Raw genomic sequence first — 19,123 nt, 5'->3', positions numbered from 1 at the left:
TGTGTAACCAGTTCATGGGTATGGACATCAGGTCCCCCATTCTGGTGCACAAAAAAGATTCTAAGATGATGCAAGGTTTGCCTTAAAGGGGATCTATCGTTAAAATCAAATTCTCTTAATGGATAGTTGAGGTGGAAATAATAAAATCTTCAAATATATTTCTTTAGCAGAAATGCTTACTTTTCTAGTAAAATGAAATATTAATACATGCAATGAGGGTGCTTTCTCTGTGAGACAGTTCAAGCTACTGCTGAGTGGGAGTGGCATCTCACTAGCTATGATGTCACTTAGCAAATAGCAAAGTCCCATCCTCCTCCATGCTGAATAGCATCCTCACCAACTGCTACTCTGGAAGCTCCTTGTGAGAAAAGTAAGGCTGTCAGGTCTGCACATTCTCTCAGTCAAGTACAGACAGAGTGACTGGTAAATATTGTACTGAGAAAAATATAAATATAGTATTGTATTGGCAGGAGAGCAGGCAGAATTGGGAAGGAAGGAATGGAGAATTGACCAGGTGGGCAAAAAATACAGCCGTATCAAGGACCACATTGGTTTGTTGATGTGATCTTCGCACCAATCTCCTGCATTCCCCTCATTGTGATATGATCATTAGGCCCTAGGGCACATGAAGGGATCAGCCCTATATTGACCACCTTTTTTTCTGGCTAATAGTGTTGCTTGCTCCTTTGAAGACCCATACCCCAGGTGTGCATCTAGGTCTAAGCAATAAAATTAGGAGTAGTATGTGTTACCTGAAGTTCTGGTAAGCACTACTTAACGCTGACTTACCTTGTGTTTAATGGGTGTGTGTAACGTGTGTAACCTGCAGCCTTTCAATTGGGATTGCACTACAACTACTAGGAATATCTTAAAAATGTACATCAACAACAGATGAGTGAGGGCAGTTCGGATCAGCCTAAACTAATATTTCCTGAGGTTTGTCTTCTTCTAATAGTGAGACAGTGCCAAACCATGGTAAATTTTATTTTCAAATTTTTAATTGCTACAAGACAAAGGAATGGAGTAACAACTCTGATAGAGAAGTGCTGCATGTGCCAGTAATACAGCTAGTAATTAGTTGCAATATGATCACTAATTGCCCAAGTAGTGGAAGCCCATGATAACTATAAATGATAAGGATATTAGAAGTCACTGAGGGGTTGTTCTGTGACCAGGGCTGGACTGAGAGTCAAAATAGGCCCTGGCATTTCAGGTACAAAGAGGCCCAATCAGCCCACACAGAGGCCCAAACAGACCCCACCAGCCCACTAAATACTGACTTTCTATGGCACTTTATAGCAGCCCCCCTGGCATTTGCCAGAACCCACAGATTGCCAGTCCAGGCCTGTCTGTGACCATATAAAGGCACAAGGCTGCAGGTTGAGTTAAACAGGGAACTCTTACTATCACTCATGTATTATAAGGGATAATGTACCCCCTACTGTAAATGATAAGGATATTAGAAGTCACCGAGGGGTTGTTCTGTGACCATATAAAGACACAAGGCTGCAGGCTGAGTTATACAGGGAACTCTGAGTATCACTCATGTATTATAAGGGATAATGTACCCCCTACTGTAAATGATAAGGATATTAGATGATATATTACTGTATAATGTGGGTTATTTGTTCTATTAGAGCCAGAGAACTGACAATTTATTGCAGGTTGGGAGTAAAATCCAAATACAGCAATGGGGTGCTTCATTCATTTCTCTTGTCCTCCAGGGACATTTGGGGTGCAGGATGAGGTGTTTCTAAGTATCCCATGTGTACTGGGGAGTGTTGGGGTGATGGCAACAGTAGATTCTACAGGAAGATGCTCAGCTTTGGGAAACACATTTTATTCTCCAATCAGATGTGTTGCCTTTATTTTTATACCAAGAATGATTTTTGTTCTACAGAGTTTTGTGTGTGCGTTGGGAGATGGTGCTGCTGTACACAACCTGTCATACTGCTGCTCTCATTCTACAGTCACATGATGTCATGTTGTGTCACACGTGAGTGTGTTGCTCCAGTTTAATTTTGTTGCGTATGTAACACTCACGTGTCTCACTACTCACACACAAACTTATATGTGGCAGGGAAGAAAAGTTGTAAGGAAAGTTACCAGTCCACCTTTATTTACACATGGCTAGTGAAAGGGAAGGGGGAGCTGCAGAAGGAGAGCAGGTTATTGTGAAATAAAAACAGAGCTTTTAAACTTATCAAACTACAGGTGCTGCTTTCAGAGGGGGGTGCTGGCTGCAGGGGGGACTGGCTCAGGGGGGAGAGAAGGAGTTTCTCCATAAATCTATAAGGGAACAGAGCAAAGGAGCCTTTGAAGCCACTGAACTACTGATGTGTCTTTACACAGCACTGACTGACTGACACACAAACAGCCAATGAGAGAGAGGACAGAGCAAATAAACCTAACCCAACCTCAGAGCTAGCCAGAGGCAGGTAGGAGAGAAGCAGCTAGAGATAGATTCACTATAATGACGGCAATGTTTTAAAAATTATACTTTTTTTAATACATTATATTTAGACATTTTAATAAATTGATGCAATGATTCTTTTTACAAATTTTTAATTTTGTGATAGTTCCCCTTTAATAACAGTGTCCACAAAATGGCTCCTGCCTGCTTGCTATGAATTCCCAGACGGAAGGAAACAAGATTCAAATAATTTTTACAGAATAATTAAAGTTAATTTTGCTTGACTAACATGATAAAATAGGATTTGAAATCATTTTTGTTGAGTGACAGGTCCCCTTTAAATCAACTTTTAGTTATAGAAAGTCTGATTCGTAGCAACTTTGCAATTGTTTTTTATTATTTATGATTTTGAGTTATTTCGCTTCCTTTTCTACTTTTTCCAGCTTTCAAATGGGGGTCACTGACCCAGGCAGTCAAAAAAACGATTGCTCTGTAAAGCTACAATTTTATTGTTATTGTTACTTTGTATTACTTATCTACCTATTCAGCTACCCTCCTATACTTATTCCAGTCTATCACTTAAACTACTGCCTGGATACTATGGAAAAATAAGACCCTAACAACCAGCTGCTGAACAAAAAGCAAAATAACTGAAAAATATTAAAAATTAAAAAGGCCATTTGCAAATTGTCTTAGAATATCACTGTCGGCATTTTATGAATAGTTATTCTAAAGGTGAACTACCCTTTTACTATCCCTTAGAGAGAAAAAACAATAGTGGATTTCCCTGAAAGGAAATACATGCAAACATGAGTAGAGGGGAACTATCACAAAAAAATTTAATTTAATATGATTCATGTCACTGAACTAAGAAGCTTCCTAAATATAATGAAATAAATATTCTGTACTGTTTCTGAAATAATCAAGTTCTCTTCACTATTTCCCTCTCAGAATCTGTTTCTATATGCAGGAGTCGGGAGTCTGATTTTGATGCTTAGTTAGGTCCACTATATCTTTGGGGGGCTCCCCTTCATAGCAAATGTATTGGAGCTCGTTTAAATAGCTGATTCGAGCACAAACACAATCTAGCAAATTAACTGATTGAACTGATTCATTTATTACTTTATGTAGAGAGGATTTCTGGTGAGTTTAAAATAGCTCAAATACTTTTATTGAGGAAGTGGGTCACACACACACACACACACACACACTCTACTTATCAAGTGTGTCACACTTGATAAAGGGCCTAGCCCAAAACATGTAGTGTGTGTGTGTGTGACCCACTTCCTCAATAAAGTATTTGCAGCTGGAAATAATGCCTTGGACTTGTTCTACGCAATATATGTTATCTTTGGATGGTACACTTGACACATATGGGGCAAAGTTACTAAATGGCGAAGTGACTAACATGACGTCATTTCGGTACTTCGACAATTTAGCGAATTTGCGCTATGGCGAATGGACGTAACTACACAAATTCACTAAGATGCGGATGTTACTGAACATTACTTCTTGCGCCACACTTGCCTTCGCCAAGTGTAGAAGGGAGGTTTACTCGTTTTTTTTACTTACCCACAATGTATACAGATGGTTTCAATTGTGCTTTTGATGTAACATGTTTTTAATGAAATATATATGTATTGTGAGCTTATGTAAACTTTTGTCATATACAGTATGGTTCTATTGTTATGTTGTATAATCTTTTCAGGAAGTGTAATTAACCTGTACTGGGTGTGGGAGAGATTGTGGTTTTGAAAGGTTCATTTGAATTGATTAACACTGCCTATGAGTTAATGCTGCATAAACAAAACCTGTAATAAATTATTTATGCTTATGGTGTACAATTACTGTTGTAGACACCCTACAACAATATGAATTTGTTTTAGTGGCATATTGACTGGACTGCATTATTTTCTTTAATATAAGCTATTGCTTACATTGGCAGTTTTGGGGGGAAGTTGCATAAGCTTCCCTGTACCTTCCCATTAACCATTGGCGGCTGGTGAAGGCTATGTAAAATTTCCATCTTCTTAAGAAAACTTGTTTGTGCTGTTCTGCATCATCCTGGGGATCCCCCATTTCATCATTTATTTTCTAAGAAGTTTGAAAGGGAAATGCCCAACTAAAACTGTGTTTGTTTTGCACATTCTCACTTTCTTACATTCATATTTTGCTGTACTATGCCAATGTGAAACCTGCATATTTCATAGCATAACCCATTTATTCTCACAGTAATTATAACTTTGTTTTTTTTTTTTTTGCTGGACTACAGCAACCCTTAATTCAAGGGTTAAAGAAAGTAGAAGTTAGCCCAGTTTTAATGGGAAAAATATGTGCAATGGGAATATTCCTTTGTCCAAAAAATGTTTATTGGAAACCATCATTCACTGACAGAAGAATGTCCTGTCTCTATTCCAATTGTCCTGTCTCTATTCCAATTACTGGAAAAGCAGATAATTTGCATCAGTATACAGATGTTCTTCTTTGGTGAACTTTAGAAAACTTTGTTTACCCAGCATCACCACAGACTATACAATGTTTAGTTTTCTAAAGGAATGCTCCAACAGAAGAACATTCCAATAATGTAGACTGGTAAACCCTGTCTCCAATCTCGTTATACGAACAATAACTAATATAAAGTGGTTTTGTGTACCAAATTTTTTTGTGTGCTTTGGGCTCAAAAGCTGGGTATACATGCACATTAGCCTAGTCCTGTGTCTACTAACTATGACTTACCTTGTGCACTTTTTCATCTCCAATTTGTGCTTGTATGTTAGCCTCTATCCCCTTAGAATGTAAGCTCTATGGGGCAGGGACCTCATTCTCACTGTGTCTCTTACCACAGAGCACTTAAGCTCTTTGTCCTGATATGAATTATGTGTATAATTATTGTGTGATTTGTCTTCCCTGTGTATACTTTTATATATATATATATATATATATATATATATATATATATATATATATATATATATATATATATATATATATATAGTACTTTTATGCATTGTACAGCGCTGAGGCTCCTTAAAAGCACTTTACAAATAAAGTTATACATACATTCATCTAGAGAGAACAATGACAGACACAAATGCTGTTTCCTAGGAAGTATCAGTACATAGCAGTCACCATGTTCTATGACACCTTTCTCGCAAACGACAGGAGAAAATAAAAAACAAAAACCATCCTCCGAGACCGAAACGTCAGTCTTCTTTTTAATAAATAAAACTTTCATAATATTTATAAGACCTGAGAGTATATATATATATATATATATATACACATAAATACAACATATTTCAGTACAGGTATGGGATCCATTATCCAGAAAGCTCAGCATAATGGGAAGGCCATCTCCCATAGACTCCATTGCATCCAAATAATCCATACTTTTCTTTTTTTGGGTGTGGGTGATAGGTACACTTTAAAGGATTTTCTAGTAGACTTAAGGTATGAAGAGCCAATTACTTAAAGATCTGTTATCCAGAAAACCCCAGGTTATCCAAGCCCCAGGTCTGGATAACAGGTATCATACCTGTATAACACTACTACACTACATACTAGTGCTGCAGTTCTAACCATGTAAAAAGGGTGTGTGTGTTCTTGTTTAACAGGTATGGTATTTTTGGGCAGGACCTAGATTTGTAACCAGTGCGCTGCATGTAGCAGTCCATTATACTATGTAGGTTAGCATACTGCTACATTAATATTACACATAAAGAACAGTGCTCAGTTTCATTGTTCTCCCTTAGGTAACTGCCAACTTCCATGTGCAGAAAAACACAAGAATTCTAATAATCTCCCTCATTCTTGTCACGGCTGAGTGCCCTTCAGGACTCAGGTATGTATGCTTGTAGATTATCATCCTGCTTTTCTAGAAGAGCACAGACTACCTGAGTAACTGTCACAGACCACAAAAAGAATCATACCTTTATAAATGGCTTCAGATGAGTTAAGTCAAATCAAATGTTATCCTTGCAAGGATGAGAGAGAAATAAAGAGCTAAGGCAATCTGTTTATTTAGTCCAGGATTTATATACCCTTTCTCAAATATGTGCCACACATTGACAGATGATCAAGCAAAATAATACATTGTTGGCAAATAAACTCAGCTAAAGTAAAATGTAGTGTAACTGCTGTGAACGTCAACTCTGTGTGACTTCTGTACTTCCTAAATGATTTGTTCTTCTCCAGACTACCATGTTGGGTACCAGTATTATCAGGTATTGTATACTAGTACAAGGATACAGTTGTCTATCAATGCTAGGTTTTACAAGAAAACCTCATAGGAATACATACCTAAACAACCCAAAGTAAAACCCCTTCATTCCCTTGTATTCCCTTTTCTCCTTTTCTCAATAAAATCTTGAACATGGCTTTATTTCTGTCAGTATTTCTATGTAATTTGTACATGCATATACCCTTCTGATGTAAATAATAAGTAACTACCATGAGAACTTTAACTTAATTCAAGTTTACTGAATGAAGATCCAAATTATTGCATTCAAATGACCATCATGTATTTCCTATTCCATTTAAATTAAAATTTTAATGTTGAGAGGTACCAAGAAGGGTGAATAATGAAACCCATTTGCAATGCTGGACTGCTGGTCACTAGCTCAAGATCTGCTTGTAAATCAATCTACTTGAGGATATTGTTCTTGAGATCCATTAAGTTACCATTGGCTTCTATTGAAAGAATTTTGAAGGTGAGTGTTTGAGTTACCAGTTCACATGCCCAATAAAAATAGCTAAATTAGCCAAAACTTCAAGTTTTGACAAAGTTTTACAATATAAAACAAATATTTCTTACTATTTGATGCAGCTGTTTTAAATTCAAATTCAAAGGTTTCAAATTCAAAACCAAATGATAGATCAGGTAAATACAGCAATACAATTAGCAGTAATCTCCTTCCCCCATTTCTTTTAACAGAGATCATGGCAAGTTATCATTGCTGTCCTAAAATTTGTCTGGAAGGTAAGTAAAGCTGATTAGTTCTTGCTTATTAACTTGCACAGCTTGTCATTCCAGTGTTTGTGCTTCAGGAAGTGCTGCTAAACAACATAATGCATGCGAGTCCTATCTGCAAGAAAAGTTATATTGCAGACACCAACCTGGGATTTCTAAAATGACCCGATAAACACAGCCAGATCACACACAGACATACACTGCAATAGCGATTTGGCAGGTGCAAGGCGTGTATTCTGGCACTGAATGAGATACAGTGTAGAGGATATTAATGTGAGCAGCATGTGATATAGTTAGTGCTAATACTGTGACACAATTCAAATGTGAAATTTGAGTTTATTAGACAAGGTGTACCAATAAGCTGACTTATTCTAATTAATTGAAACATGTGTTCTCTGCACTCATCTGGTTGATTTTAAAATATTTTGCTATTTGCTATGGTAGCAATAATCAAATGGTTTTTTTTTTCTTTTTCTAATCTTCTAATGTCTGTACTGTTAGACCCATATACTGTACTGTTAAAAGCCAACTGAATTCATTTTTCTAGTCTTCCTGAAAAGACAATGCTGATCCCATAAAATGCTTTCCTTTAACTACCTGTGCGTGCTTGAAAATGAGTCCTTCCTAATAAACAGGAGTTATTTCACATGAACTATATTATTTTGATGTATGGAATTATCTTCACTGATCCAGAGACACATTCCTTCTGGGCATTGTAGTGTTTGAAACAGGCATTCAGTAGCAGTGATGATGCTCTATAAGGACTGCAAGACAATATCATTAAAGTACAAACAAATGTTATAATTCACTTTCTGTAGGTGAGGTATTACTGAGGAGTTGGTGCAAAAATCAAAACTATATAAGTAGTTGTAGGAAAGAAGCAGTAGGATAAATCTCTATTGCTAAAGTAAAGAGTTTCAGTTAGTATGACATGACGTGATATTGTAGTAAAATATTCTACAATGTAAATATAAGTTAATTTCTGATGATCTTAGCTAGTCTTATTCTGATTGGGGCTCTCCAGTATGTCTTGTAACCGGCCACCCAGCCCCCAAGGCATTGAGGTGAGTATGTGATTTTAGGATGTAGGTGAGTGACCATAGCATCAGTTGAACCCTGCCAATCTCTAATAATACACATTAAAAAAGGAGTTGTGCTTTGCTCTAACCGTCACAAAGTGACCCTGAAACATGCAGCCCAAGGAACCAAACCATAACATCACAGCAGAAGATGTACTACACCTATCTCTTTCACACACTCAGACTCACCCTAATAGGTTACAATAAGGTGACTTCTTAGGTGCTACTTAAATGGGTAGAAGTTAGAATTTACACCATATGTAGCATTCATTCATGTCTGCTGAAATGTTAAAATCCACATCCTGTATGTTTTGGACAAAATATGCTGTTTTTATGTTCCAGATGAAGTAGATGGGTTCAGGTTGGACAAATTCTCACAACCAACAGCAACAAACCTGAAAAACTGCATGCAACATCTGCTTACTTTTGTTCATGACGTAGAACCTTTTGCCATCTTTTTACCAGATGAAAATACTGAAGGTGCGATATAAATTTATAGTATCAACATGATATTGTTATTCTTTCTAAATATGCTTCACACTGTTAATATGCTTTAAAGGAATAGTGACATTCCAATTTCAGCAATTCCTAATTTATGGAAATAGCATGAGTAGAACTTTGCTGGCATGTACATAGTCATGACCTCAACCCAACTGAATAACTGTGACATGAGTTGGAATGCTGAATGAGAGTATGGCCTGATCCCCAACATCAGCGCCCAACCTCACTACGGCACCTGTGGCTGAATGGAAGCAAATCCCACCAATAATGTATAGAGTATAGCACAGTAAGGAATGGAGAAAGAAAAGCACACAATAGAAGATTGTGTAAAACCCCATTATTGAGCAGACATTTAAACAAGTAATGCACTTACTTTTCCATATTAAAAACAAAGCTTGTGTTAACATCTGTACTAGTCCCAAACACTCTGCATAGTCTCAGTTCAAGTAAAATTGTACCTCACCCAGATGAAAACAGATGGTGTTTATTCTGAATTATGTGATGCATTTATTCAGCATTAATTGGGGGAAGTAGTAATATATGCACCTTGGGTAAAATTATCATTCCATAATATTAAATAATAAAGAAGACATAGCTATACAGTAGGTAGTTGAAAAGTTTAGAGAATCACTATATTTGGGAAGAAAAAACACATCTAGTTCCCTAATATTCTCCTGAACAGATAACATCAGTTGGAAAATTGGTATAGATGGATTTAGCTATTTAGGAATCTTTCTCAGGAGAATTTATTTTTAAGCCCTTTTCATTTGAACATATATGCATCAGGCACTATGGGTCAAGCTGAACAAACACAGAAGGATGGGGCAGTCTTGGGTTAAACTGCAGAGCCATGGGCTGGTGGTGTCAGCAGCCTTTTGGTTGAAACATTATACTTCTAGACTAGTTTGGTTTTGAGTTTAGTTTCCTTTTTATCTGTGTCATCAGTGTTGCTGGCTCTCCACCTAGATATACACAAAGGCATTCCTTGTTTGGGCACTACTGTTTGTTATATGGCTACTCCCTTGTTTGTTTGTTATTAGAGACATGCCATTATTCCTACTGCTAAAAGAAATATGAATGACATACTAATAACATATTTAGTATTTTGGACAAGACCACTCCTGCCATGAGGCAAGGTGAGAACATTGCCTCCTGTGGCATGGAACGGCCAGTTACCAGGAGTGGCAAAAAGCCACCTTTGGTAACTATAAGGGTTGAATTTCAGTTTTTTAACTAAAAGTTGGAAGCGCGGAATGGGATGGGTGGCAGCAGTCCCTAAAACACTGCTGATTTCGGATATGCTAATATGGTGTCTTTATCTGCTATTTATTTTATATATATATATATATATATATATATATATATATATATATATATATATATATATATATATATATATTGGCAAGCTGGCTGCTTGAACACATAAATTTGGGGGGAATTTAGCAAAGGGTAGGGCAGGCAGTATAGGAAAAGGAGCATTTAGACAGGGACACCAGGCTCTTCAAAGCAACATTGGTTTATTTCCCCAAACAGTAAGTCATTCACAAACAAGGATGACCATTTCAGTATGTATAACAAACCATAAAAATAAATCCTTGCCCACTGAGCGCTACCATCATATGAAGTGTTACCTCACTATACTGGGCCCCTTCTGGACTACTGGGGTCACCCCTGTACTCACAGTCTTTGAGGGAATTCCTCAGCCTCCTGGCTTTTCCTCAATGTCCCACACAGACAACAAATCTGTCTCTTAGGTACAGCCACGGGCTCCCTCTGCTTCTTGCAGTAGCATCCGCACCCCCAGCTCCACTGGGAGTTCCTAACACAGACAGGTCTCCTACCTGCTGTGCCCTGCTGAGAGACACTCTCTAAACTTCCAATTAAGTTTAAATACCTAAATACCCTTTCCACAGGATAACCTTCCTGTGGAAGGTGAGCTAGACCACTGGAATGGATTGCCTGTTCCTTCCAAAACACTATAGCATCCAGGGCCAGATAGCAATATCCATTAAAGGAACAGTTCAGTGTAAAAAATAAAAACTGGGTAAATAGATAGGCTGTGCAAAATAAAACATGTTTCTAATATACTTAGTTAGCCAAAAATGTAATGTATAAAGGCTGGAGTGATTGGATGTCTAATATAATAGCCAGAACACAACTTCCTGCTTTTCAGCTCTATAACTCTGAGTTAGTCAGCAACTTGAAGGGGGGCCACATGGGACATTTCTGTTCAGTGAGTTTGCAATTGATCCTCAGCATTCAGCTCAGATTCAAAAGCAACAGATATGAACCATGTGGCCCCCCTTCAAGTCTCTTATTGGTTACTGCCTGGTAACCAGTCAGTGTAAACCAAGAGAGCTGAAAAGCAGGAAATAGTGATCTGACTGATATGTTAGACATCCAGTCACTCCAGCCTTTATACATTGCATTTTTGCCTAACTAACTATATTAGAAACATTTTTTTACACTGAACAATTCCTTTAAACAGGAAGACTATGCTTTGATTAGTAACATCTCCCTTGCAGCTTTCATTTCCTATTGGGGAAAAATCACACCTTTTTACACTTTTTCTTGGGCACTCTACCACAATATATATATATATATATATATATATATATATATATATATATATATATATATATATATATATATATATATATATATATATATTATATATTATATATATATATATATATATAACTTGTATTCAGCGTATGCACTCTTACCGGACTGTAGTCAATGCGGGTGCGTTTTTCAAGGAAAAAGGCCCTAATGTGGGCCGAAACGTCGGATAGGCATTAAAGAATAAAGACACTTTTATTAACTTGATTATGGAGTGCGAGCTCATTTACTGATATATATATATATATATGTTTGGTTTTTTTAAAGACCTAAACAATAAAATAAATATTTACGTTACAATTCGTATATATATATATTAATTTGCATTCTGAGAAAATTATTTAGACTTTTCTTCATTGTACATTGAAATATGTATTTTTTTCTACTGTTACATAATATTACCTATGATTTTATTTTAACTGGATCCTGGGAAATGCCAATTTACGTTGCTCTCTTCATTGCAAATTCCCCACGATGAGAAACAGAGCACATCCAAGCTCAGCATATGTCACTGGATATTGCATCAGTAGATTCCAACCCACAGTATCCTTATCTTTCATCATCATGTAATTGCTCATCTTTCTCTAACAATTAGCAGGATTGTTTTTCTTAACTATGATAACATCAAAAACTAGAAACAGATAAAATACAATTGCAAAATATCATGTTATAATATGTCCATGTAGGTGATGGAACAAATAATAAACACCATGATGTCACACAATCAGAATATCTTATGAATGGATATTTGCAACAGCTTTACAAGCTTCGTAAAATACCCTAGCATTGCAATCACCCTCTGCTTCTCCAGTCAGCTACATAAACAGAGGATAAGTCCATCCAAAGCATTAACAATTACAAACAGAACATTGCCAAAAGCAGGCAGTGCATTATTCATGGACCAGGCACATTTCTCTCTGCTCAGTTTTGGGCAATTCTGGAAAGTGCAGGGCAGGGCTCAAATGTTAAAAAAAACCATGGCTGTTTGTGTTTCTTTGCATCCTTTCCTGCATTTGCTAAATGGAACCTTTAATATTTCATTTCTTTCTAATACTGTATTAATTTATTGTAAAATATACAGCACTGCATATACAAGTAGTGCTATTGGAATACATTTATGGATTTCTTTTATTCATTGCATTTATTCTGTTTGTATAAATACATACCTATTTGTATGCATTGTTTTTTTTAGAACACCAGGCCATATTTTTGCTGCATAAATATAGAGAGAACTGTCAGCATCAAAATGGGTTAGCTGTAGTCTTCAGCAAGTGTTCTGACAACAAGATGTACGTCTTGTGTTCTTCAAGTTGTGGGGAAATAAGCTTTAAGGTGAGTTCTTAGATAAGACAAATGTTGTGACAGTGTTGTGAAAGTGAAGATTGAAACGTCAATGAGGAAAAAAAATTTACCAAACATTTATATTACAAAATCTGCCATCTAAAGGAATGCTAAAGCCAAAAAATGACCCTTAGGTGGAACACTTCATACTTTTACTGTTCAAATACACTGCCATTGTGTGACATTTTTATTAAGGGTGGGTGCTACCCATGTCAACAGGGCCACGCTGTCACGGTCGGCACCCTAAACCAGAACTAGTGCCAAGCTCCCTTATCTCGGCTCGGCTTCACCAGTAGTGTGACCTCCGCCTTTGGCGGATGCCACCTGGACTCGGATGCCACCTGGACTTTTCGAGAGGAGCAAGGCGAGGAGTTCTGGCAAGCAAAGGGGCATGACAGTTGTTAAAGTCAGTTTAGGCCGAAGGTCTCGGTACAATAGGATAAGGCAGATTCGTGGTCAGACTAGCAGGGTCAAGGCAGGCAGATAGCTAGGATCGTCAGGAAGGCAAAGGGTCAAAGCCTGGTAATCAATCAGATGGGTTGAGGCAGAATCGGAGTCAAATTACAGGCAGAGGTCAAACCAGAACATCAAACAGGAGGGTTAAGCAGAATCAAGGTCGGTTTCAGGCAAGGGTCAGGTTCCAGAGATCAGAGTAGTCAAACAGCCAGGCAGGGGTCAAAACAGGTAAACAGAATCAGGTTCAAACAGAATAGCAACAGCTAACAGCACCAGGAAACAAATCCTATCACGGGCACTGAAAACAAGCAAGAGTCCCCTTTAATACAGTTTGAATTTAGCGCTACATGCGCACAAAATCCAGGAAGAGGTGCGCGAAAGATTTCCTTACACACGCGCATGCTCAGATCAGCTGTCAGTAATCCCCTGCAGATAAAAGTTATAGGTATATGGAGAGCACAATTTGCAGAGGAAAAGTGGAATATTCCTCATAAGAAGACATAACATAGCCATAGCTGTTGCTGTGAGTCACTGGAAAAATGACTTTCTTTGTATTTAACTGGCATGTACTTGCAAAATAAAAATTAGTTGTAATAAATGATCCTTTTGCGAGTTAAACCCAACCCCACCCACATTTTATAACAAACTACAACACCAACTTGCCATTTTTAATTTTGACAAATCCTTTTCTCCTCTACAGGAAAGAGAAATACCAAATAACATACAGTCTCAAGCGAGTGAATGCATATTCTACCAGAGGACATTTTCAGATGGCAGTTCTTCTCTGCGGTTTGAGTCATCAGTGAAAAAGAACTTTTATCTGGCTTGTGAAGAGACAGAGAGTTTTCAGAAACTCATTTTAAAGTACTGCCCCCCTGGTAACTTGGATGAAACGATAGCAATGTATATAAGTATCTTGCCAAACTACAAATGATTGTCAAATTTAAGAAGCCAGGGACAACATGCAAGTGGGAAAAAAATGAGCGTCTTCCACATCGCCCTGCGTGTTGTTCTGTAAGGTGCAGCTCATTGCTCTCCAAAGTGCAGCATGTTGTGTTCCAGAATGGATCACAAAGAGCCGCACCATGGTCTGAATACACTGCTGCCTTTGTATGGCAGCACTGCAATCAGAGTTGGTGGTAATGGCACATACCCTGGATCCCTCCAAGCTTGCACATGAGGTGCATTAGAGTCCTGTAGCAACCTACCTGCATATGGCAAGTAGTTAAGAACAGGGCTGCCTTGCAGCTGGGAGTGCTGTGATTTTTGATGCTCAGATTAAACTGTGGCATTATATTTAAGAGCATGATAGAATAATTCAATGTTCACCCTTTTGTACTACCGTTGATATATGCAAATTAGTTTTCAAGTTCATTTGGGTTCAATTCTGCATTGCAGCTGTTGCAACTACATTTACCTTCACGTTACATTTTAGTATGTTATAGATTTATGGTTAGTTTTTAGTTAGTTTTAATTATTTAATTTGTATGGTTTTTTTTAAGTATTAGCATTCCGTTTTTGTCTCTTGCGTCATTTGACACTGACCTGGACAACCAAACATCAGATTTACTGTGGGACTTAACTTAATTGCTATTTTTAGTGACTAACTCCGACATGTGCATGAAGAGACAGATTGCTCAGAGGTTGATATTTATATTTATTTATAGTTATTTCATTGAGATAAAACTTATATTAAATTGTCATTACCAGGAAGGTCCCCCTTAAAAGTTAAACAGACACTTTTTTACTTTTTAATATTGTGTATCTATAATTTTAAAAAATTCTTAGAACTTTTTTTTTCCCTTTACCAGTTTCTGGATCCATTAGCGCTTCTACCACAGCTACCTTACTGAGCCAGGCTAGGGATGGGTACAAAGACCTCATAGGCTGGAGATACTACAGTACTGTATTCTATCAGGTTATTGCTCAGCCCCATAGCCTGTGCTGAGTCTTACACTAATATGTACCAGAGGGATACTGGGATTTTTGTTTGTTTTTTATGAGAACAATTATTTAATTTGACAGAGGCGTTCCTATAAAAACTGGAATGTGCCAACATTATAATAGTGGGATAGAAATATTATTTATATATTTGATATATACTTGATAGACCAGTCATATGTGTTATACATGTTATTTATTTGATGTTGTGTTCATTTAAAAAAATGTTTTTAAAAATGCTAACCCTTGAACACTTCGGGGCATATTTATCAAGGGCCGAATTTCAAATTGAAAAACTTCGAAATTTGAATTCAAAAAGACCAACTGAAATTAAGTCTAAGGTTTTTTTTTGGCTGAATATGTCCGTTTTTGATCGAATAGGTCCGTATTTGGCCGAATTTGAATCATACGAATCGAAGGAATATCGCATTCGATCAAAGTCGATTTGAAGTTTTGCCCCAAAAAGACTTCGATTTTTCAAAGTCCACAATTGACTCCAAATGGGTACTAGGAGGTCCCTCATTGGCTAAAACAGCAATTTTTATCGACCTTTGATATTTATGCCCCTTCCACTATAAAACCTCACTTGCTCTTGCTGTTGCAACTTATTTTGGACAGCAGACACCCAAACAAAAGTTTCTACCACATTAATGGATAATATCAGCAAACTAAAGTTGTACAAAAAGTTTTAATATATATGTTAAAGTAACAGCATGGTGCATCTCTGACAAATAGAAATTCTATTTAAGAATTACACCCCTTTAAAGTGTTACTTCAACAAAATTGCAGCTGAATCTAAGACTACAAAGTTCTGCCTTTACTAAATAAACAGTAGCAGGTTACCAACACTTTGGTGGTTATTTATTATAGTCCGAATGCCAAAAACTCTTTTTTTAACTATGAGATCCAAATTTTTAGTGGAAAATATAACTCAAATTATTTAATAAACCCCAAGGATGTAAAAAGTCTGAACTCGAAAATCCGGCATCTCAGACCCACCGGGGTTGTTTACTGTATAAGTAAATGGAAGAGGTCCCAATCTTATTTGGAAGTTTCTGTGGTCTGCGCTGAAATTAGCCCGAAAATTCAACAATTTCAGGTTTTTTTACAAAAATTGAGCAATTCGCTCGATTTTTCACACTTTTTTCTTGTTTGTCCCTGATCCGAAAAAAATTAGATTTTTTAATAATAAATAAGGTCCAATCATGGATTCTAGTTTTTTAATGTTTCTTAGGAAAAGGTATCGTTATAAAAATGATCAAATTTGATATCTCTGTAAAGCAAAATTAATTGCTGTCAAAAAGGACCAATGAACAATTTTTGTGCACTAGAAAATTACAAAAATTGAAGTACATGTATTAGTATTAACCAAATATTTTAGTACATGCATATCCCACTTTAAAGGTAATGTTCATGAAACAGTGAACTATTGATGTGAATGATGCAATGTTATTTTAATGCAATATGCAGTGGCTTTTTAATAATGAACACAACAAAATTAAGACCAACTGCAGACTGTTTCTCATCATCTACATCTGGTGAAAAAAAGTTAATTCCAAGAGGAACTTCCCCATTAACTGGAGTGCATGTAAAATTACTTTTTTTATTGTAATAAGATGAGACAAAATACCTGGGAAAGTCTTGGACGCAGTTTAGGTTTGTCCCAGGTTTCTTTTTGAATGGTTCCGGGCCATATGGCTGACCCTGGGGAGTCGTTGTGAAGGAGACTGTGTTTTCCATGTCGAGCTGCAGTTTTGTGAAATATCACCAAGTGACTGGAGGATTGAACATAAAAATCCCTCCTAAGAGACAGCGTTGCTGAAAGTTTAACAAAGGACTCTGGGACTTATTACTTTGAAGTGCTGGATAGATTTTGGTTTCTGTTCATTTTGTTTATAATAAAAGCCAGCCAAGCTGTATAAAACTAGTTTGACTACAATCTAGCCAAATATTAACAAAAGCAAACCTGTTTGTATGGTTATAATCCTATTTATAGCAGTTACCTTTTAAATGTACAAGAACTTGCGTCCTAAAGTATCTATGAATTCTGTTGTAAAGTATTTTACTTCTTCATTTAAAAGTGATATCTATCTCTCTATCTGTAAGCATGTTTAATATTAACTCAATAGATTTTTTAAAAATACACCGTGTGTTGTTTAACTGAAGGGTCTTGTTCACTTACACAACTAAGTCCTTTGAGTACTGCGCAGCACAGTTACAGTGAATGTAAATATGACAAATGTAGAAGTAACTCTGTATATGTCTTTGTAGTGATCATTATTTAGGTATGCTTTAAAACTTTAAACAAATAATTAAACTTTTTAAAAATGATTTCCTTTTTCTCTGTAATAATAAAACAGTAGCTTGTACTTGAGCTAAGCTAAGATATTATTAATCCTTATTGGACGCAAAACCAACATATTGGGTTTATTTAATGTTTAAATGATTTTACAGTAGACAAGATATGAAGATCCAAATAACAGAATAATTCAATATCCTAAAAGCCCCAGGTCCCCAACATTTAGGATAACAGGTCCCATACCTGTAGTAAAATAAAAGCAAAAATCTCTTGGAACCAAATAACACAGTGTTAGTTATGTGTATAATAATGCAGAAATCAGGTAACCACAAGCCTTGCAGTGGTAATATCCTATTACCCTGGAAATACTGTACATAAGGGGCCAATAAGGTGAATTGCCCTTTAAGCGGCAAGTCACAGTTTCCCCGAAAGACCTGCTTATCTTAAATTTTTATAATTGTTTCTTTGATTATCTTAAATTGGTACAAAAGTATCTAAGTACACCTGAACATGCACGTATTCTGGCCTTTCTGCCAAATGCCAATTAAGTTTTAGAAACTTTGTATCTTTTTCTGGCTATTCAGAGAAAGTCAGGGCATTTAAACTAATCCAGGACTGCAGTTTGAGCTATCAAAATTGGGACTGTTCCACAAAAAACAGGACATTTGGGAGGTATGGAATCCGACGACACAAAAATCTGTTCACATCAGTGATGTAACTCTTAAGCTGCTAACTCTGCTAAAGCTGGAAACATACTTCGTACCTGCCCATAAAACAGGAGGATATGATATAGTGATGTTACTGAATTAGAGGATAAGAACACATTCATATTATTCGGAAAACTTTAAAGATTATTTATTACTGAAGGGATGGACTGCTATAAAATTGATAAATTTGGACAAAATAATTTTTTATTAAAACATACCTCCCAACTGTCCCTTTTTGAGTGGGACAGACCGCTTTTGACATCTCAACCCGCTGTCATGGATTTCTCTTTCTCTAAGTCCCCGGTTTCTCATTGATCTGCTGCACCGAACAGCCGGCAACAGATACAAAGTTTCTAACTTAACCGCGTTTTGGCAGACAGGCCAGAGTAGATACTTGACATTCTTTTGTGAGATAAGAAGTCAGACTCAAAGCTTAAGGGTAGGGACACACTGGGCGATTTGGGGAGATTTAGTCGCCTGGCGACTAAACGCAGAGACTTTTCTCCCCGAATGCTTCCCCTCGCTCTGCGCCTGGCTAAAATGAAAAATCGCCTGCGCTAATCACACGCGGCGATTCGTTTTCCGAAGTCGCCTCACGAGGAAACTTCGGGCGACTTCGGAAAACGAATCGCCGCGTGTGATCAGCGCAGACGATTTTTCATTTTAGCCAGGCGCAGAGTGAGGGGAAGCATTCGGGGAAGATTGGTCGTGGAAAGTCGCGGCGATTAGTTGCCAGGCGACTAAATCTCCCCAAATCGCCCAGTGTGTCCCAGCCCTAAAGGGCAATTCACCTTC

General features: G+C 37.1%; 1 protein-coding gene across 1 annotated transcript; it reads left to right on the top strand.

Moving 5' to 3' along the window:
- The first annotated feature begins 7,218 nt into the window (after positions 1-7,218).
- On the top strand, positions 7,219-15,584 carry LOC121395553 (interleukin-18-like). The gene is made up of 4 exons (XM_041569301.1): positions 7,219-7,391; positions 8,804-8,941; positions 12,777-12,916; positions 14,082-15,584. Exons 1-4 carry the CDS (start codon positions 7,352-7,354, stop codon positions 14,313-14,315), a joined length of 552 nt encoding a protein of 183 aa, XP_041425235.1. The 5' UTR covers positions 7,219-7,351; the 3' UTR covers positions 14,316-15,584.
- The last annotated feature ends 3,539 nt before the right edge of the window (positions 15,585-19,123 follow it).

The sequence above is a fragment of the Xenopus laevis genome, chromosome 7L (genome assembly GCF_017654675.1).
Source record: "Xenopus laevis strain J_2021 chromosome 7L, Xenopus_laevis_v10.1, whole genome shotgun sequence".
NCBI classification, from domain to species: domain Eukaryota; kingdom Metazoa; phylum Chordata; class Amphibia; order Anura; family Pipidae; genus Xenopus; species Xenopus laevis.
This window is presented reverse-complemented; position numbering and strand designations above follow the sequence as displayed.

Coding starts and splice junctions, on each gene's coding strand:
- LOC121395553 (XM_041569301.1), top strand. CDS start 7,352: ATGGCAAGTTATCATTGCTGTCCTAAAATTTGTCTGGAAG. Junction 7,392..8,803: donor TCCTAAAATTTGTCTGGAAG/GTAAGTAAAGCT, acceptor TTTATGTTCCAG/ATGAAGTAGATGGGTTCAGG. Junction 12,917..14,081: donor GTGGGGAAATAAGCTTTAAG/GTGAGTTCTTAG, acceptor TCTCCTCTACAG/GAAAGAGAAATACCAAATAA.